This window comes from Saccostrea cucullata, unplaced genomic scaffold (genome assembly GCF_032062105.1).
Source record: "Saccostrea cucullata isolate Sc308-1 unplaced genomic scaffold, CSIRO_AGI_Scuc_v1 ctg3407, whole genome shotgun sequence".
NCBI lineage: Eukaryota > Metazoa > Mollusca > Bivalvia > Ostreida > Ostreidae > Saccostrea > Saccostrea cuccullata.
The window spans coordinates 22,838-45,347 of record NW_026930051.1 but is presented as its reverse complement, the minus strand read 5'-3'; the positions used below and the strand labels follow the sequence as shown (position 1 = coordinate 45,347).

Here is a 22,510-nt window from a genome sequence, read left to right as displayed (position 1 = left end):
GGAGTAAAAAGGTCACAGGCGTCTTTAATGAGGGAGCAGTCCTGTATATAGTGTATGTTGGACATGTAGTGGGTACGCCCACCACCACCACCACGAATGTTTTAGCATGTTTAATATTAGCCATTATATAAATACGATTTCATTAGACACATGTAAAAGAAAACATCTTTATGTACTTTTCCTAAGGTAAAAAAAAAACACCGAAAGATATAACGTATTTTTCACTGGGCAAAAGTTATATATGTTTTTATAACTTTCAGTAATATTTCTTGTATAAATACGTATTCCATATTCTGAGGTCCGTGTCTGCTCTGCTCCTATTTTATTGTTTTATGGACTTTGAGATTAAATACTGTTACACTGAAAACATAAATTTGTCACGTTGACCAGATTTGAAGTCATTTTCTTCCGTTCAGTTAGTTAATACATAATTTGACTATCTGTTTCCTCAACATTACCAGTCTCTGGTCAACTTTGACTTGTGACTGGTCATTTTGACTTTATTTCTAAAGACCATTGTAAGTCATGTTTTGTTGTTTTCTTGTTTTAGACAAATGTTGTAATTTGTAATAAACAAAGTACGCGATGTTGTATTTTACAATATTATGATACATGTAAGTTAGGATGTGGGTTGATTGTGTTCCCCAATTAATGCAAACAGCTTTTGGTCTAAAATTCAACGATTATTACATAGGTATTATTCTTTTACAACTCACGTCCAAAAATGCTACCAAAATAAAATTATTTGACTGCATCAAAATGCAAAAATTAAATGTTTGTTTTTAAGATGTAGTTGACCCATTTCTGACGAGAACAGCCAAACAAGAAGAAAACAGAACTGATGATGATTTCATTCACTTGTGTCATGTTTGCTAAGGTAAACGTAATTTTTAGTCATTTTAATTAAACGACTAAAGGTACCCGTTATTTTCTTCTTAATACTGCATCAAGTATTTAACTAAATTTATATCTTGATTTCCTTTCGATAAATAAATTTTGTTTTTATATACTCCATTCACTCCTTTACAGTTTGAAAATACCCCAATCCTCCAAGTTTTGTTATTATTGTGAGCACAGCATACCCTCCCCTCCCATGAGACAAAATTATTATTCGTTATTTTTTAAGGTGAACAATTTTCTCAAATTAAAGATTGACATCCCTCTGTTTTTACAAATAAGCTATGTTTTACACGCACAGATCTACGAGTAAAGATCTAGAGATGGGGGTTTCCGTGCCATCACTTTGGAATTTGTGGTTATTTAATGTATAAACTAAACCAACTAAAAGTGATACTGCCCCCCCCCCCTCCCGGGGACCCCTCCTGGAAAAATCTTGGATTCCCGCCTGCTTTTTGTAGATTAGGAATAAACTGAAAATTATGAAATACGGTTTTACATGTACTTCAAAATGATGAAAATTGTTTGCAAAGTAGCTAAGCCAATCTAGATAAATGTTGTTGCCGCGAACAGTCTCTTATTTTACAGAATTAAAAATAATAATTAAAGTAAATATATTGCATTGCATATAAATATACTTTTTTCTTTTATTTATCATCAAATTTAGCTATCAAAACAGATTGATAATCAAACAGATTGATAGTTATTTTTTGTAAAAATTATATTTTGCTTGGGAGTGAACCCAAGCAACATTCAAGAATTCATAGTGTGAAACCCTTGCACTCTCCAAAAATTTCAGTTAGTTATTTTTTTTTTGATTCGAACACCGTTTCATTCCTGTGATTTTGTATTATTACCTTTATAATATCACTGTTATGTTTTGGATTAGTTGGACTGTTGTGCTGTGAATCCTGTGGAAAGTACGACTAATGATTTTGATTTCACACCTTGGTGTACAACAAGTGGGGAATGTCAACAAACCAATTCACAAATTCCGAAGACTTGCTGTATTGGTGTCACAGAAAGCACGTACTCTTCAGCTCCTTCAACTTGCCATGCAAATGTAGACAGTGGAACATATAAAGCTAATGTAATCAACTAAAAACATTTAAATTTTCCATCAGCACAAGACTTAAAACATTTGATAATGCGCGATTTTCCACTTGAAATAAATACAAATATACACACACCCTCACAGCCATTCCCATACCCTCACAATCACTCACACATACACAAAAAGGAAGAGAGGGCGAGAAAGATTTAACTGAATTTTTCGTATGTTAAATAAAAGAAATATTGAAAGGAATCTATTTTTCTTTTACAGGGATGCTACGAAGTTTTGAAGAACAAAATATACCCTTGTTATATGGCTGTGATCATTGTTGGCTTTCAATCACTTATCATAGAGGTATACATTGAAATAAAATTAAATCAATTTCTTATAGATGTGTATCTTCGCTAGCCAAGGGTTTCCGATCCGAAACCTAGTAGAGTAGATATCGGATCGGAAACCCTTGGCTAGCGAAGATGATAGATGTGGTGATCTTACAACACATATGCTAATCAATATATGCATTTCTTTAGCACAAACTAACTCCGTGTGCAAGGTTATATATTCTCGAGTAATCGCCATTTGAATCATCATCATTCTCGCAAAAGCGCAATGATTTTTCATTAACGGTTTTTCATGCTTTAAAAAATTCTCTCTTTTAAAACCAAATTCCAAATCTGTTACTATTTTCTTTACTAGAAACCTCCATTTCAGTGTCAATTAACTCGATATATCACCACAGGTGCATGTAATGCACGTGAAGAATCTAATTGGTTGTCTCTATTTAGAACACCATTGTTAAAACAGACAATTTGCATGTAATTAAAGAATGAAATGGACATTAATATTACATCATTTGTTAGTTAGTATGGTTTGGATTGTGTTTAACAGATTTGATTCCGTGATGGCTTCGCCATGAAAGCAGTTGCAGTTAAGGTAGACCGACAAGAATAACTTTAGCTTAACAATAGCTTTTCTGATCGTCACCTTTCGTCTGTCATTTGTCCGTCTGTCTGTCTCTCTCTCTGTATGTCTGTAAAGTGTTCACATTTTTAACTTGTCAAAAACCAAGGGACTAATTTAAATCGATTGATTGATTGATTATACATGTTTTTTTTTTAAATTCTATAATTGTGCATTTTATTTTAAAATGAAACATATAGAAATAACGAACAATGTTCAAGATCAAAAACGTATTACTCCGCTTGACGTTACTTTTAAAATAGGCTATATTTAAGCCTTTTCCGGAGGAAAAATTGTCTCATTGTCTATACTGAAATTAAATTACAAAGAATGAAGCTTATTTCAACTTATGTTATACGATATAACATAACTTGGGACAGTTTACGCTTTTTAATAAACCGCTTCACAGTTTATAAAGCATAAACTGCCCCAAGTTATGTTATATCATATCGTATAACATAAATTGGAAATAAGCTTCATTCCTTAAATATTATGTACTGATAATAGTGGAGTACTGGAGCAAACCTCTTCTCTAAGCCTATACATTTTGTAGTAAAAATTGGGCAAATGTAGTCTATTTTTCCTCTTTCGGAAAAATGCATTCTGCGAATAATTTGTACTTTAAACATATTTTATTAAATAATACAATAAGGATTGGGCAACAGAAAAGGCCTACATGAACGAACACCCTCTCCTCATATAAAAGGTCAAGATATGATAGTCAGTAATAATGCAAGTACATGATAATAAAATAAGGTTATAATAAAAAATAAAGATCAAGAATTATTCATCAATATTACATACATGTGAAAAAAATATGACAACCCATAAATGTATATGAAATTATTCCAGCTTAACAATAATACATACTGTGGAATCATCAATGTTCGTGGGGGACCAATGTCCGTGCATTTCGAGGGTTACCCTTATCCACGAATTTACATCCCCATGAACATTTAACTTGTAAACATAGTTATTTATTGAATCTTCTATATAAATGTTACCCACGAAATTACGACCCCACAACCAACCCACGAACATTGACTCCCACGAATTAAAATGATTCCACAGTATGAGTTGCGTCAAGCGAAAAGGGACCTTCTTGACCAAATTTTTGAAAATCAGTTTTTGACCGTTTTTGAAAGTGATAGTTTTTTCTGAATATATCGATACCAAATTTTTTATAATACACCTTCTAAATTCTAATTTAAACTCAAAATTAAAGCAGTGAAAAGCTAACAAGATAACGCTATAAAACGTTATATAACATCACACAACGTCAGTGATATTTTAAAAAAAAAAAAACGTATATCACCGTTTTATATAAGTTAGAAGTAATATTTTCTAGATGTATTTTAAAGTTTCTTCAATATCTATTTTTCCAAATTTTAGCATTTATATGATCGTATACGTGTACTTTGTAAAAAAAAAGATAATTTAAAGGTTGTTGAAAAATATATCAACTAAATGTACATGTAAATTAAAATAATAAAGTAAGGAGTAAATTCTCAAGGAATACGAAATTCGGAACTGGCCAAACGACTGTTTATTCAACGACATCATCTAACCTTTTTTTTTACATCATCAACATAATTATGCTTTAATCACTGGAAATCTGTATTTGAAAGGATCCTTGACCAGGGACAGACCGCTGACCATAAAAAACCAAAAAAGTTCCTACTCTGAAATCATCTGGCAAGTCATTCGTAACAACACGGCCATTTTCCAATAGAAATTATTTATTGTTCACGTAAATGACCAACTTATTTCGATTGCTCCCAAGGAAGTAACAAGAGACCAATGGGCCACATCGCTCACCTGAGCGCATGGGTTAGTTTAAAAAACACAAATCAGCTCAGTATTGAAAAGTTTACTAGTTGGGGGAGGTTGAATTTTTTTTATTAGTTGAGAGTGTCACTATATCAATAAAATATACTTGTATAATTTTGAAATACTTGAGAAGATTTTTAAAGATTTTTTTCCTATATATTTCTATGTAAAGATATGATTAGTCAATATGACCCCACCTTACCCCCAGGGGTCATGATATGAACAAACTTGATTTAACTTGATTTAACTGATCATGAGGATGTTTCCATATTAATATCACCAATTATGGCTTTGTTGATCTTGAGAAGAAGATTTTAAAAAGATTTTCCCTATGTATTCCTATGTAAAACTTTGATCAGTCATTGTGGCCCCGCCCTACCCCCGGGGTCATGATTTAAACAAACTTGAATCTACACTACGTTGAGATTCGTACATCTGAGTTTCATCATTCCTGGTCCAATAGTTCTGGAGAAGAAGATTTTTAATAAAAAAATTCCTCTATATTCCTTTGTAAAACTTTGATCAGCTATTGTGGCCCCACCCTACACCAGAGGGTCATGATTTGAACAAATTTGTATCTACACTACCTGAGGATGCTTCCACATGAGTTTCATCTTTCCTTGTTCAGTGGGTCTGGAGAGAAGATTTTTAAAGATTTTTCCTATGTATTCCTATGTAAAATTTTGATCAGCCATTGCGGCCCCGCCCTTCCTCCGGGGGTCATGATTTGAAAAAAAAACCCTTAAATCTACACTATCTGAGGATGTTTTCACACAAGTTTTACCCTTCCTGGCCCAATGGTTCTAGAGAAAAGTTTTTTAAAAGATGCCATTAATTTTTCATTCATTCATAAATATTTACATTCAGTGTAATTTTCTTTACGACGTTCAATTTTCTATAACACACGTGAAACCTTGTCACCTCACGTTAGAATACACAGTAGGAACTATATGCATTTTCTATTATCTAAGAGCACCAAACTGTACAATGTTTTGACTCAATTTAATTAAAACTATAATCCTGTTAAATTAACGTAAATATACTACAAATGTGCGTTTAAAATTAATTTTTCTCTTTTTTTCCTCGCAATGTTTGTTTGCGTTATTTAACTTTGCAACGTCATCTGACGTCAAAGGGCTCTTACGTCTATTAACCACGTCAGTTTTGAAATGAGCTAAATTCACATTAAAGATTAACGAAATAAGCAATTATGAAGAAGGAAAAACGCGCGGTATTCAATTTGTCGGCACGGCCAGGTGTGTTATAGGACCGAAGACAGCCAAAAATATGAATTCAATACTTAATTATCTCCCCTTGGAAGAAAAATTGGCCCTTCATCTGAACCAGCTTGAATCCTCTTCACCGAAGGATACTTTGTGACAAGTTTGGTTGAAATTGGCCTAGTAGTTCTTGAGAAGAAGATGAAAATGTGAACAGTTTAAGACTACGACAACGACAATAACAACAGACAACGGAAAAATGTTGATCAGAAAATCGCATTTGAGCCTTCGGCTCAGGTGAGCTAAAACGAATACCTGACATATCACTGTATATGTAGGATTGATCCTACAAAGTTGTGTTATATACGTATATTTCTCTTTCGGTGTAATCGGCAAACCCACCTCCACAAAAACAACAGTACCTATACATGCATATTTTATGGTACTTCCCTGAACTAATATTTCGGGGGTGATTGGGGTGCAACTTTCGGGCATTGCAATTTTTTTGCCTATCAATTATTTCATATTTCTTTCAAAACCGATTCTCCTTTCTTTTATTTCATTTGAAAATTATAACGAAATATGGAAAAGCTACCAATTCAAGATAGAATAAACGTGTTTTTTTTATACCCCCAACGATGCTACTTGCCCGTATTTTATATAATGATTTAGATGCTAAAATATAATTGAATATACCGGTTCACACATTTTATTATATACCTAATGTGTATCACCCAATTTTACTGTTGAATTTACGCTATCACATGACGTCGTGATCCGACTTTCCGGATCATCAACATATTGTTTTCTGAATCCATATCACCACTCTCTGAAACTGATGACGTAGTACGCAGAAATATGACGTTATTTTTCTTGCGCGTTAAAAAGTCCCTTGTTATTATGCTTTGTTTTATGGATAAATGTTATGCAATTGATCTCTAAAGTTTTCTTTTGCTATATTTTGCTATTTATGAGGGGGTATATAATAAATTTATTATTATAACAGTAACTTGATCTTGACATCATCATATTTCGCGTCTCGTTAGATCTGATGATCCGCGAGTCAACTCGACGTGATACGATAATAATATATATGTATCAATAATTGTAACTTAATAATTATATATCAGTGAAGGAAAAATAATGTTTTTGTATATTGGGGAAACGGGGGAGCTAGGGGAGAGGTCTACTACGAAATAAGCCCGGCACGTTGTGCTGGGAACTAGGGCACATTTCTTCGGTGCTTGCAGTTGTGTGTTGTACAATGTAAAAAGAAAAACGTGTTTTTCATTCTCATGTTAAAAATGTTAAGGAATTGACTTTGTTCTGCACTAAAAAAAATAGCAATAAAGGTTACTTTCTGATATTATATATCCTTGTATCACCACAATAATAAACTCTTTTGACTTTTTTGCTTGTCGGGGATTTTTTTTACTAATACCCCCCCCCCCCCCCAACCGAAATTACTTCCAACGGCCTCTTTTTGTATTTTGTATCTGGATGATGAAATGGAAACAAGATGAGAGGCTTGTTTACTGTCTAAATTAAATGACAGGTATTAAATGCAATTAAATACAATTAAAAGGATACAACCTTATTTACTAGTATTTTCTAAAATTTTATTCTGGTGTTCCGAAATACAGGTATTAACTTTTGAATGTTATTGGGAATATGTATTCAACATGAAATTCATGTCTTGACATGCACCCTAAAGATCCTAATATCCATCTCGAGCTCGCGAACTCTGGAAATGTCTAATAAGAGTATTGACATTTCCTCTTAACATGCAGAGTATCAATTTTAATAACAACATCAATATCATTTATTTTTTTTTACCAACCATGTACATAATGGGTAGTTGATAAGATAATGTTCAGTATTCTCAGTATGAAATCCACACTTTTAACATGATTGGATATCTGATAAAAATGAACTTTTTAAAAACTGCATGGTTTGCACTGTCTACGACTTGCACGGGGCTTGTTACAATTAAAATAGCAAAAGCAAACGTTTACCTATTAGATAAAATAATTAGAAATTGACTAGACTTTTTAAAAATCAATAATTAAGACATTTTCTCTTCAGTCAGTAAATGTAACTTAGTGGGGGGTCGTGTCTTGGAAAACACAACGCATGGGAGAGTCGCAAAATAAAATTAAATGTATATATACATGGGTTTATTTTTTATTTTTATTTTTTTTTTGCCTTTTTTATTCTGCCAATACCTTTTTATTTGCTCGTAGATATATATAAATAGATATCAAGTTTTTTATTTAATAGCTAAAGGAGTCGCTCAATCGTACATCATTTTAAATTTCGACTTTTCTTTCGCTGTGTGCTTTCCTTATATACTTAATTTAATGATTTTATTGATATTGTTATAATGTAACGTACATGCATAAAAATCAACCCAAGCAAATTGTAGAAATAAAATTATGCAATAATCGTCCCCTACTGTAAAGTACGGAAGCCCATTTAGGACCTATCAAAAAATATTTTTGAATTCGTTATAACGATTTTTAGAATTCGTTATAACGAATTTAATTTGTTATAACAGATTTATTGAATTCGTTATAACAAATTTAATTTGTTATAACAGATTCATTGAATTCGTTATAACGAATTTAATTCGTTAAAACAGATTCATTGAATTCGTTATAACGAATTTAATTTGTTAAAACAGATTCATTAAATTTGTGATAAAAAAAAAACCTAAAAAAAAAAACACATCAAGGGTTATAACATTAAATCATTTTTAATGAGAAAAAGGCAAATCTCTGGCGCGTCAGTATCGCCCTTGACATTTTTTTGGATAATATATGGTGTTAATACATTATTTTTATGTTACGTATAAAAATCAAAGTAAGCAATATTTAGAAATAAAACCATGCATTAATCGTCCCCTATTGTAAAGTGCATGAGTATACTTCATAAATACGTCAATCTCTTATTAACAACTCTTCTTATACCACCGATTACTTGTCAAATTTCGAACATTTAAACGTGAAAAGATGAATACACTTGCTGTGGCCTTCAACTCGACATTTAGATATATCGAGTACGTATTGTCAATGGAAGCCCATTTAGGACCTATAAAAATATTTTTTGAAATTTGATATAACAAATTGTCGAATTTAATTCATTATAACGATTTCTTTAAATTTGTTATAACAAAGAAATTGTTATAACGAATTTAATTTGTTATAACAAATTCGACAATTCGTTATATTGGATTCAAAATTTTTTTTCGATTAGTCCTAAATGGGCTTCCGTATTAATGAACAATGGTAATTTCCATTCCTACGTCGATACGATATATCAAGGAGAGCCTGAGATAAAAAATACCGCAGAGTCTGACATATCTGTTTCATACTTGGATATTTTACTTGGTAAGACGTTAATGGTAATATATTTACATTCTGTGGATTTTTCCTTATGAAATTCATTAGAAATCCATGACGTTCAAATTTCTATAACACACGTGAAACCTTGTCACCGTGCGTTAGAATACACAGTAGGAACTATATGCATTTTCTATAATCTGAGAACACCAAAATGTACAATGTTTTGACTCAATTTAATTAAAAACTATAATCCTGTTAAATTAACGTGAAAATGCTACAAATGTTCCTTTCAAATTAATTTGTCACTTTTTTTCCTCGCAATGTTTGTTTGCGTTATTTAACTTTGCAACGTCATCTGACGTCACAAACGGCTCTTACGTCTATTAACCGCGTCAGTTTTGAAGGGCGTTAAATTCACACTAAAGATAAACGAAATAAGCAATTACGAAGAAGGAAAATTAGAGAATGTAAATATAAGCATTGAATTCATATTTTGACTGTCTTCGGTCCTATAACACACCTGGCCGTGTCGACAAATTTATCATACCGCGCTAACGCGCGGTATTCAATTTGTCGGCACAGCCAGGTGTGATATAGGACCGAAGACAGCCAAAAATATGAAATTCAATGCTTAACTAACAACCAAGCTTTATGATAAACGTGATGACTTTAACTTTTCTATCGTCAACTTCCCTTACTTATACAGCAATATACCTTCATCAGCTGCATACGGAGTAAATATATCTCAGTTGATTCGATACGCAAGAGCATGCTCTACGTATGAACAATTTCTAAAACGAGGTGAATTATTGACAAGCAAATTGATGAAACAAGAATATCAGCAGTCTCGTTTAAAGTCATCATTTCGTAAGTTCTATGGTCGATAAAATGACCTTGTCATCAAATACAGTTTATCATTGAGTCAAATGCTGACTGAAGTTTTTCATACTTATTGTTAGTCCATTATTTAAACACTGAATTGACGATGGATTTTTCCGTTATTTCCTGATCATGACAATGAGCACACGGCGGGTGTGACCGGTCGACAGGGGATGCTCACTCCCCCATGGCACCTGATCCCACCTCTGATGTTTCGGAGGTCCGTGTTTGCTCTGTTCCTATTTTGTATTGTTTATTATTATGCTTCCTGTCAGTTTGTCTCTATATAACCCACACCCTACTATTCTCGCATAGTTTTCAAAGGATTTATATAGCGTAAGCATACTATGCCGAAATAGTGCACGGCTTCCATTTCTGAGGAAAATCCAACAACGCCCATACCGGGGAGCGAACTCACGACCCCGAGATTGTCAGTCCGATGCGCTACCGATTATGCCACGGACCCCCTTGTCTATACTATTGTACTATAATATATATAAACTTAGTTTCAAATATTTTACACTTAAGATTAAAAATAAACAAAATAATTCTTCTAAAATAGTTTCTTGCAACCCCCCTTCCTTCAATCAAATAATATTCTCTAAAACTATCTGTAGATTATACCTAAAGCATGGAACGTTCAAAATTAAAGAAAAAGATTATGACGTACATGTTGCATAAGGTGACGTCATAATAGAGTAGACGAATGTTACAGGTGATGAAACATTGGGAATGAAGAAAATATTGCCGTTTTTATACAGTAACAACAGTCAGCATAATAATAACAATAGTGTTGTGTTTTGCGTGCACTATGCCTAAATAGTAGTCAGGGTTTGACACATATGCACTCTCCTCCGGCTCGTGCTCCATGTATCAAACCCTGACTACTATTTAGGCATAGTGCACGCAAAACACAACACTATTATAAAATTATTATGCTTCCTGTCAGTTTGTCTCTATATAACCCATGCCCTACTATTCTCGCATAGTGTTCTAAGGATTTATATATCGTAAGCATACTATGCCGAAATAGTGCACGGCTTCCATTTTTGAGGAAAATCCGACAACGCCCATAGCGGGGAGCGATCTCACGACCCTGAGATTGTCAGTCCGACGCGCTACCGATTACACCACAGACGCCGTTATCTACAGCATTGTACTATAATATATATAAACTTAGTTTCAAATATTTTATAATTTAAATTAAAAATAAACAAATAATTCTTCTAAAATAGTTTCTTGCAACCCCCCTTTCTTCAATCAAATAATATTCTCTAAAACTATCTGTAGATTATACCTAAAGCATGGAACGTTCAAAATTAAAGAAAAAGATTATGACGTACATGTTGCATAAGGTGACATCATAATAGAGTAGACGAATGTTACAGGTGATGATACATTGGGAATGAAGAAACTAGAGTAACAACAGTCAGCATAATAATTACAATAGTGTTGTGTTTTGCGTGCACTATGCCTAAATAGTATCAGGGTTTGACACATGGTGCACGAGCCGGAGGTGAGTGCACCGTGTGTCAAACCCTGACTACTATTTAGGCATAGTGCACGCAAAACACAACACTATTATATAAATGGACTTTGAGATCGAATATTGTTCGTTATCTTCATAATCCTTATTTATCAAAAGCTATAAAAATTAAATTTTATTTAATGACTGCTGTCTTTACTACTTGAGTTATCATCTTCAAATGTCAAATAATAGATATACGCAGCATACGAAACTGCGTGTTGAAGTTGGGGTCCTTTGATTTTCATGAATATCAAAAGAAATAACTGACAAGTACACACTTTATAGCTTTCGTAAACACTGAGCACAGGTTTGTCCAGAATCGAGATTGATATATAATGTGTATATCATATGTGTAAAGGTTGAGTTAAAATATCTTTGTTGAACAAACTTGTGCTCTGTTTTCTAATTAAAAGTATTATGATTTTGAACCTCTTCTCTTTCTTCATTTACATGCCATTAACCTCTTTATGACCTGCTTAGAATCATATTAAACCACGTGGATTTGTGTCGATACGGGTAAATGCCCGCAGTATACTAGTAAACGTGCTTGCTAGCTCTCAGTCGAATGGTACTCAGTTTTATATCGGTCAGTATGGACTTGTTTGGTTAATCTTTTTATAGTGTTTCATTGATCAAGTTATATAATTAGAAAATTCTATTTGCTGTTGATTGTGAATCTTGTATAATTCATCTTTGAAAGGAAAATATCAATTACAAGAATATTCTTTTTATAGTATCTAATCTAAATGTCTCCACCCGATTCCGTGTAAAAGAGAAACCGTAGTCTGATGAAAGAAAATGTTCTGGCATTTTTTAGTGCGATGTGTGTTAAAATCAGCTTGTATTTTTTAAATATGTTTAATTATTCATTATAAGTACACAATGCTTTAATTAGAAATACTTTGTTATACAAAATGAAATCAAGCAGGATACTCTTTGCTAATATTTAACCAGTAAATCAAGGGTATAAAAAGGGACCACGCTACTATACTTAAATAGAATACTCCATTAATGATAATTGAGCTTGAAAAATGTTTTCACCATATATTTCATTTCTCTTTCAGAATAAAATAAAATAAACCAGTTCTTCGGGAGTGGTCAGATATTTCATTTTTGCAAAGATGATCTCATATGTTCTCACATGTGCACTCACACTTTCGTTACAAAAATAAACGTTCCCTTTGCAAATTTCTGCAAATTTTCTGTCATTTCGCATTTTTTAATACTAAATTGTATATGTTTAAACAAAATTATTTTTTCAAAAAACCCAGTCTTTTAGCAGAAATTTGTTTATTTTCAAGAAGGGGTAATTTCTCATGAATCGTGGTCCTAGCTTTTTATAATATAGATAATATTTAAATTTGTTAAAAAGAGTTCAAATTGGTTCAAATGGAGACAAGATGAAAGAACTCTATTCGGTAGTAACCAATATTTGCCCCCCCCCCCCAAATCAAACTTTGACGGAGAAATATTTTATTATGTTCTTAAACAGGGGGATATATGCTGAATGTGCACTGAATATTTTTATAAGCAATGACGTCATATGTTTGAAATGACTTCACAAAAATGACATAAATTTAAAATGTCCATGATTTCTCCAGATGAGTGTATATATTTCGTCAATATTTTGAGTAAAAGTCACCGAGCGCAGGTCTGATCAGGGTCAATATTTTGATATAAGGTGTAGAATGATAATATCAATGAAATATGTAAATATTGTTCCTGAGAAAACTTGCGCTCTATAAATTTTAAAGTCAAAAGTGTTGAAATTGTTTCTTTTTGTCCTCTTTCTGAAAAATAATATAAAATCGGGCTAGTTTGTAACGTCATGAAAACAAAAAATGTCAATAAACTACTTTGAAACTTTAATATGTTCTGTTAATTTATATTCCTCATACAATTTATAGAATTCAGCACATTTCAAGAATTTTTCAAAATTTAACTTTTGTGGGGGCAATAATTATGCAATGTACCGCATATAGTTCTTTGTCTATCAGGTGTATATTTACTGATTGGTCTAGAAAGCAACAACTATATTATACACATCTTTTAATGAGTTTTTTACCTTATAATTAACTGACTGGAATTGTCTTACCTGTGAGATAGTAAAACAACCAAATAAAATAATAAAATCAACCACTTCTATATTGTAACAGTTGTACAATGTTAACTGGCTTCTTTCTCTTGCAAATATTTAAAGGTGCTGATGCTTCTTCATGCTGTAGCAGTTTGCCGCACATATTTCGGAATTTGTGACTGTCCACAGTCAGACCGATTTTGTTGTTGTTTACAACATAAAAAAGTAAATAATAACTAACTTCAATATTATTAATTTCTGATATTGTTGTAGATAATGAATCAAGAATTTGTACATTTTTGTCACTTTAAGTTAAACATGTGTATCTTACTGTTTCTTTTGAAATATTTTTTTTGTTTCATTTATAACCAGAATGGCATCAAACTAAGAAAAATGCAAGTTAGACAAGATGCAAAATTGTATTATACAAGATTTAAAAAAATATATTTGAATGTTTTATGACAAAGAACATATATAAGTAAATTTTCATCCACATTTTTTTAACGTGAGTTATAATAACATTATCGACATGGTTAGTATTTTGTATATTGACTAAGCAGTTTAAGAAGTTTCTATCTCAAAAGTTAAACGTTTCTCAAGATATGTTTTAATATAAGAATAAGCTGAATGCAACAAATACAAATAACGAAAATGTATCCAGGGAGCACATTTATGCGTTAACTTATCAATCAATTGCAATTCGTACTCATGAATATGAAATCCATTTCATGGAAATGGAAAACTGCCTAATCCGGACACCAATGTCAAGATCTAGTAAATGATAGGTGCCTACAGATATATCAAATTCAAGAAATAAATTCCTTAAGTGATGCTTTATAACTTTAGCTTGGTCAAATGTGGTGTTTGGGGGTATAATTTGTAGGTAAACAAGATGAAAATCATATTTTGAACAGTCATATTTGATAAAAAATTAAGAAACCAGTAATGAAAATGGGAGTTATTTCCCTATCAGACAAAGAAAATATATACAGATTGCCTACAGTTCCTCGGAAAACGGTAATGTGTATGTTCTTTGCCTCTTCTTTGAATTAATATAAGTATCGGGCTTACTTTTCATGTGACTTCAAATTGAATTCCATGAAAAAACTGTATTTTCTACATAATTCTATCAGAGCCGTAAAGTAAGGAAAAAGATGAAATTGAATTTGAAGTCATAATGGATCTAGCATCAAAAATAGTCTAAATTCGTTCACTAGATCTTGACCTTAACTGGAAAAGTATAATTTCAGAATTTCAAATTCCGACTCAAACAAATTTTACCGATTTTAATCTAAGGAGTCAGTTATAAAAAAGATATGACGCATGTATATTATACTTTCATATTGGTAATTTACTATCTTTACTATGAATTGCTGTTTAAAATAAAGATATGAGTAATTATGTCAAGCTTTGTTTTAAAAATGTTCAATCTTTTCTTACATAAATAAATAGTTTTTTCTTTTATATGTATTCCGTTGTTTCTTTATAAGCCTTATTTTATAAAATGTATTTTAGAAGAGCTTCGATTTAATTCTGCACGTGGTAATCCAACTTATACTCATAGATTTCTTTCTAAGGAAGACATTCTTTTCGATCGGGACCTATATTCTTAAATGAATACACAGAATAACGAAATGATACTGGCAGGTGCGTCATGCAGTATGAAGAGGCGTAATTCCTTCTAGTCTATAAGGGACACAGACTCAAGGAGTTCATTTGGTGCCCCTCGGATAATGCTCAGGGATATTAAACATATGTCATATGTAGAGTCTTCAGATTCCCAATTTTGGTATAAAAGCAATCCATCGTAAAAAATAGAACGAATGTAAGGTTTTTATCACAGATATATTTAATAATTGATGACGGTCAAGCAAAAACCACCCTTAAGTCAAAATTCTGACATTTTGAGTTGTTTAGTGATCCTGATAGACAATTTTCTACTCTTTCAAATGATATATGACATGTCTTTGTTGAAAGACTAGAAATTAGTGAAATTCTTCAAATAAAAATTGCAAATTCTTTGTCATGACGCTGTGTTTTATTTCATAACGTCAATTATTTTGTTATCACGTTTCCGTGGTTGTGTTGTAAAAACTGCACAAGAAAAATCACCTCGAACAACAAATGACATTACATAAGTGATTTTTATTTAATTACATTGTTATTGTTCCTTTTTATGATCGATAATGTTAGCATTTTAGAAGAAAAATCAGGTTTGTATTACAGCCCCCCCCCCCCCCCCCCCCCCCTTAAAAGAAGACACTAAATCACGAGATGTTTTGTTTCTTTTTTTTTACAATCATTGTTGTTAGTTTATCGTTCTTGGGGGCGGGAGGTTTATTGTGCCTTTTATGCCCTATATCTGTTTATACAGTCTATGATCGTAAAATCTCGACTGAAAACTCAGATCTATCAAATACTAGAGACTTTTATGCCCCCCCCCCCCCAAAAAAAAATACACAGTACAGATCAGATAGATGGTTTGAATGATCTTTTTATTTCAGAATTTTTGTTCGTCTTTTGTGATTGAACAATTTCATGATCATGGTATGTCAAGTCGACATAAGAATGAAAGTAATTGTTGCTAATTTATAATATGTGTACGTTGTCGATATCTAAATTTATCAGGCCACAGAAAAAAATTCTCATGTATACGAATTTCAATAAATTCGGAACACGGAAATTATGTCTCCTAATAAGAGGCAATCTGATAACAAACGGTCCTATCATTTTCCACAGAGAGAGAGAGAGATTGATTGTACCGGGTATATTGTTTAATGTCTCTCTCGAGAATTTTTAACTCATTTGGGTCCTATACTTGGCACTTAGGTCCATTGAGCAGACCTGTAGGGATCTTTTTCAGTCGTGCCAGTGCTTACTGCGACACGGGAAGTCGGTTTATATGATCTCATCCGAAGGACCAGTCTCCACTTCACGCGGTGGGATTCGAACCTGCGACGAGAGAGAGAGAGAGAATATTATTTCACACATAAATTAAATCAAGGCTTTCGTCGAAAATACTTTCTGTCCTTGTGTTTTTTTCCAAATGAATTTATTTTTTTTTGGGAGCAGATTGAGGAACAGTTTCGATTGCAACTTTCTATTAATCTCGCACAGATGGCCTGAAGATCTCCATCAAAATAATAGTCCTCTCCGACCCTCCATTAAAGATTCATAATAACATAGGCGTCGGAAGCAAATTGAAAGAGGGGGCTAATTGAAAGTGTGAGGAGAGGGGGGGGGGGGGGGCTAATGCAACAAAAAAAAAGCTAAACCCCAATTTTCAATGCCTATATTATGTATATATGTTTGCAAACGAAATGGAGGGCTAACCCCCCCCCCCCTCCCCCCTGGTTCCAACGCCTATGTATAATACAAATTGCTGCAATATAATTTATACCTAGTGAAACTTTAAATTTGGCACTGAACCTCCAAGGTATTGGAAGATTGGAAGCACCCCCACCCCCTTTCTTATGTTCTAAAAGTCTGCATTTGTCGCGCCTCGTGGTGGAAAGCAAGTTCACAAATCAATCAACTTATACAAATGTACTACACTGTAAAATATTTTACTTATTAAAGGAAGTCCAACATCCACCACCTTTTATCAATGTGCAGTGCAGGACTTGCATAGGAAGTAAAATTTTTGACAGATAGCAAGTCTCCATGATGAATAAATGTGTGTTTTAAGAAAATAATTATTTATTTGAAAATAATTGACAATGTGTTTTTCCTGTTTGATTGTAGACGACAATTCTGCTAAAATGAAGACAATCAAAACCCTACCTACGTGCGTATTTGTTTCAGCTATGCAGATAAAAATGCATTTCCAGGAGTGAATTCGAAATTTGCAGTGTGGCTAGGGTCAATATATTTTTTAAAAAAATAATTATTAGGATTTCAGCACAGGATAAAGTTTTTGAGAGGGAGGGTGCTGCTTTCTGTTTTAAGCACGCGTTTCGTGCTCCTGGTGTGACATACTAGTACATTTTTATATTAAGTTGAAATGAAATCTGAAGCAAAATGTCACATGTGCACTTTTGAATAACACCTGATTTCGCCTATAGAATCTAAGAAGTTTCTCTGCAAGACACCTTCGGAAACAATGACCAAAATACAGTGGACCTTCAGATATCCGGACCCTTCAGTATCCGGACGATTTTTCATTGGAACGGAATTTTTTAATGTTGCTTTGTCTTGTTTAACTGGTAATTCAGGTATCCGGACACTTCACATATCTGGATAAATTGACTAGGAACCAAAACGTATACGATCCTCGGTACATTAATTCTGGACAGATGCGGATCGAAAGCGACATAAGACAATTCATGCAAAAATCACTGAAACAATTCCTTTTGAGAGAGAGAGATAAAGAAAAAAGGAGAGTTGTGTAATTGTGGTTTGATTGGTTGATTAAATGACACATTAAAAAAGCTTTCCTAGATTTATTAGCCACATGCTAAATATTTCATCAGTTTCAAGTTTTATTTGAATCAATTTAAATAATTTTATTTTTATGACCTAATCACAGTTTCGTGATTATCTTTTCCTAAAATATGTAGACTGCATTCGTCTTTCATTAACTGATCGAAGGATTCATAATGTTGCATTATTATTCCAACAGATTAACAGTAAAAAAAAAATGTATCAATTTTTTTAAATTCTGTTTAAGCAACTATTTTGTAGCATGAATAATTAACAGTCTCTACTTTCCACTCTTCATATCAAAAACATGTAAATAAGATATACCGAAAAGTGGTTAATACTGAACGCTTCCTGTTGCCAGGTAACAATAAATAATCATAATACAAGTTACTTCCCTTCATTAGCGGTATTTGTACATGCTGACATGTTAACATCCATGTAAATTATTTCAGACACATAGGAAGGGATTCATTTTTTAAATTTATCTCTTTTGGGGGGATTCTTGACAAGCAATTAATTAATATAACAAATGAAAAAAAGTTCGTTTTGTTTTGCTTTCTAATTGCTTTTCAAGAATCCCCCCCCCCCACAAAAAAAATGCCCCTTGCACCGATCAGGGCTTTGTTTTCCAAATTCTATTAAGTATATTCCTGTGACCCGCCTCCCCCTTCCTTCAAGCTTGTTTTTGATTTTAGGTACATAATGCTGTTTAGTTTGCAATAAACTTACACTTTGATTAGGTTTTCTAAACTTTTTATCATTAATATAGAAATGTTAATAAATAGTGACGAAAAATTATGTTAAATAAGAGTAGATCTATGTTCATTTTGTTGCTGCCCTAGCCTCAAGATAATATGCGATTTCTCCCCCATAAAATTTTGTGCTTTAAAAGTGAAAAGAAAATGCTACTCGAAAATGAAAATAAAGGCGAAATCGTGGCAATCGCTACTTCAAAGGATTTTCACCTTCAGATTGCTGTAAATCATTATTTTTTTTTCATACTAAACAGTGGGCTTTAATAATCACATTTACGACTACTCAGTATGTTGTTTAGCATAGGCATTTACTGTATGAAGAAATATTATAATTAATGATGCGTCTTCACAGTGCATATTCTTTGCAAAATGCGGCAAACATTTATGACGTCAACTTTAGCGCTCGTTTTCTCGATAACATCATAATGCACATAAGGGTGGTTTTCGCTTGACGGTCATCAATTATTTTTTTGATCAAGTCTTCTTTTTCATAATGATTTGTGAAAGAAACGTAAATCATGTGACATTTTGAAAACTAACACTTCTTTCACCAGTAATCTTACTGGGCATAGCTTCTATACCAAAACTTGAGAAAATCTTAACTTCATTGTCTACGGAATAGAATGTAATCTGTGTGGACTTAATTATATTAGTTATAGTCTGGTCCTGATTTTGAAAAAGAAGGCTAGAAATAACATCTAACGGTAAATAATTATTATTTGGTCTAGCATAGTTTTTTAATCTATTTCGAGTATGCTAAATCCGAAAAAAATATGCTGGCCTTCATGAAAATGGCGTTAAAGAGGTCAAAATGGCGATTCAAAATGGCTGACGTCCAATTTTTTTAATGTTCAAAATGGAGAAGTAATGAGTGAATATCTAACTGAGTGTAATAAAACTATAAGAATTATAATAGGATGCCAACATTATTAGTTAAACTCAGAAAATTTAGTCGTTTCTACACTTAATTCGAATTTTCTCTGATTTTTTGGTCTATTGTTTCTATATTCTTCTTTGTTCAGGATTTTACATTTGCAAATATCCATACACTGCAGATTTGTATTTTTTCCTCTTCAACTCACTATTCTACAATTGAATGATAGTGCAGTTGTAAGTTAAAAGTCAAAATGGCGATTCAAAATGGCGGATATTCATATTTTTCTTCAAATTATTTAATTCTTAATGTCGTTTACATAGGAGAAAGGATTTGTGAATATCTTACTGAGCGTAGTACAACTAAGTCTATGTATAATGACAATAGAACACTAATTTGATGACTTTAAATTGGAAAATTTAGTCGTTAAATTTGAAATGTGTTAATTAGCTTAAAATGGCAATTCAAATGATGTCTTTTACACTCGAATTTCGTAAAATACCCAAACTGCTTAATTCTGTTTCGTTTTGCAGAAAATAAATTACAGTTTGTTTTTTTTATTCATGAAATAATGTTCAAGTATGCAATGAAAGTTGGATGATATTTTTGTTAATGACTTAGGATATTTATAACACGGATTTTTGTTTAATTACTTCTATTGTTAATTTAATTTTTGACAACAATTTCGAAGACATTTTACATTTTACCTGTCTCACCATACTTCTTCATATAAAAAGTTAATAATATCACACAATAATTGCTGTTTTGAGGACAATATGAAAATTAATCTACCCCAAGAGCAGTATCCCCCGAGCATTAAGGCGAGTAAACATTCAGTTGTTGGGAATTCCTGATCTATTTTTAGTCCAGTGAAGAAAAAAAATGTTTATGTTCTTGTGGAAGGTCTAGTGCAACATAACTTAGTATTATTCCTAAAATGATTGACCACGACAAATTATAGGTCTAGTAATTGTTACATCATATAAATCTGAATATATCATAATATCCAAATGTAAACATATATTTTAAGAATTATCAGTATAATATACGTAAACCATAAATTTTCTTGATTGTCCAGCTCTGATTCTGTGTCCCTACATTTGCATTTTGTTATTCTCAATCAAAAATTCAACTGCATTCTCAAATATTTCATGCTGTGAACGGATAATTTTGTATTGAACAGTGTATAGAAATTCAAAACTTTTGAAATTTACAAAATCTAAAAGAAGAAAATGTTTGTGTTCAATCCCCCCTCGATTCTTGATAAAACCTTACACTATCCTAACAAAGAAGTGTGGATCAAGTTGCCTTGTAAAGGTCTTGAAGTGTTCAAGAAAATTTTGTTGTCAAAAAAAATATTGACTAGATCAAAATCAGGAATGGCTTAGGCCTATTAGTACGAAGGCTTGTAAGTGATAGGAATCACGAGGAATCTACAGGCGCTCTTAAATTGCATAATTTTACAACTTTTCTCACCAAAATATGCACACAATGTGATTTCAGATGATCAAGTTTGAGAATTTTCTTGCTAATAGAATGGCTTTTCTACCCTAAAAGACAACAAATCTATACGAGGACACAAAATAAAGAGCTACATGTCTTGAATATCAGAGATGTTTTTTACACCTCACGCTTGAAAAGCGGGAGGGTATAGAGTAATCGGTATGTCCGTCCGTCCGTCTGTTACGCTTTGGGGTACCCATCTCTTATCCGCAATTCCTCTCATACCACTGAATGAAATTTGATGAAACTTTCGCAGAATCTTTATTACATATTGCCATTGTTACATCCTATTTTACTTTTTGATCCGACTCATATTTTGGGTTTCCCGTAGAAGAACATTGACACTATCATTATATTCATATGGGAGACCGGGGTATCCTTTAGTAAGCTAATTGCTCACAGTATCTTTAGTTCATTTTGCATATGGTTTTGGATAGCAAAATATACTTTTAACATTTGAACATAAATGTGTTGTTCCTTGAGTGTTGGTCGATTAATTGTATATTGTTTAAAGCCAAGTCGGCAATTTTTCAGCCATGTTTCGGCGGACAATCAGTTTAAATAATCTGTTTTTGAAGGATTTTGGTTTCTCTGGCGGCCCCCATTGAGCTTACTCTTTTTCGAACTCCAGAGAAACGATCTTTTACATGCCAGTGGGGTTGTCATTCTTGATACGGGGCACCATTTCACTTGCGTGTTGAAAATACCAAAATTCCGAAGACAGACTGAAACATATACCAAATAAAGCTGGAATAGAAAATGTTAGGGGCTAATACTACGTTTTTATGAGTGCTAAAAAGCTAGAACAAAGTGTTCGATGAAATGGGACAAGAATTTCTTTAGTAATATTTTATGGTGTGCCGAGGGATGTTGAGGTAGAAGTGAGAGTTGATAATGTCAGGAATCGGGAGTGATTTTTGGTGGACGGGAGCTCAAAGGCTTTGGAACACGTACGGTCAAATACGAAGGTGGGGGGGGGGGGATTTGGAACTCTTAAGTTGAGTTTGTTTTAACTATTTCCAGAAAAAAGTGAATCTTTTCAAGCATTTTTTTGTTCATATTTAATGGACTAATCAATATACTATATATATAAAAAAACAAACTGTAATTTATTTTCTGCAAAACGAACCATAATTAAGCGGTTTCTACGAAATTTCACTGTATCAG

The 22,510-nt window shown here is 32.6% G+C and overlaps 1 protein-coding gene across 4 annotated transcripts in view; it reads left to right on the top strand.

The window, feature by feature from the left end:
* The window catches only part of LOC134282785 (uncharacterized), a 55,902-nt gene extending 40,679 nt beyond the window's left edge, over window positions 1–15,223 (top strand). For all 4 annotated transcript variants that reach the window (XM_062765179.1, XM_062765181.1, XM_062765180.1 and 1 more), the window contains 3 exons: window positions 1,787–1,987; window positions 2,222–2,305; window positions 13,913–15,223. In XM_062765179.1, coding sequence (XP_062621163.1) covers window positions 1,787–1,987; window positions 2,222–2,305; window positions 13,913–14,029 — 402 coding nt within the window. In that variant the 3' untranslated portion in view covers window positions 14,030–15,223. The remainder of the gene's footprint in view (window positions 1–1,786; window positions 1,988–2,221; window positions 2,306–13,912) is intronic.
* The last annotated feature ends 7,287 nt before the right edge of the window (window positions 15,224–22,510 follow it).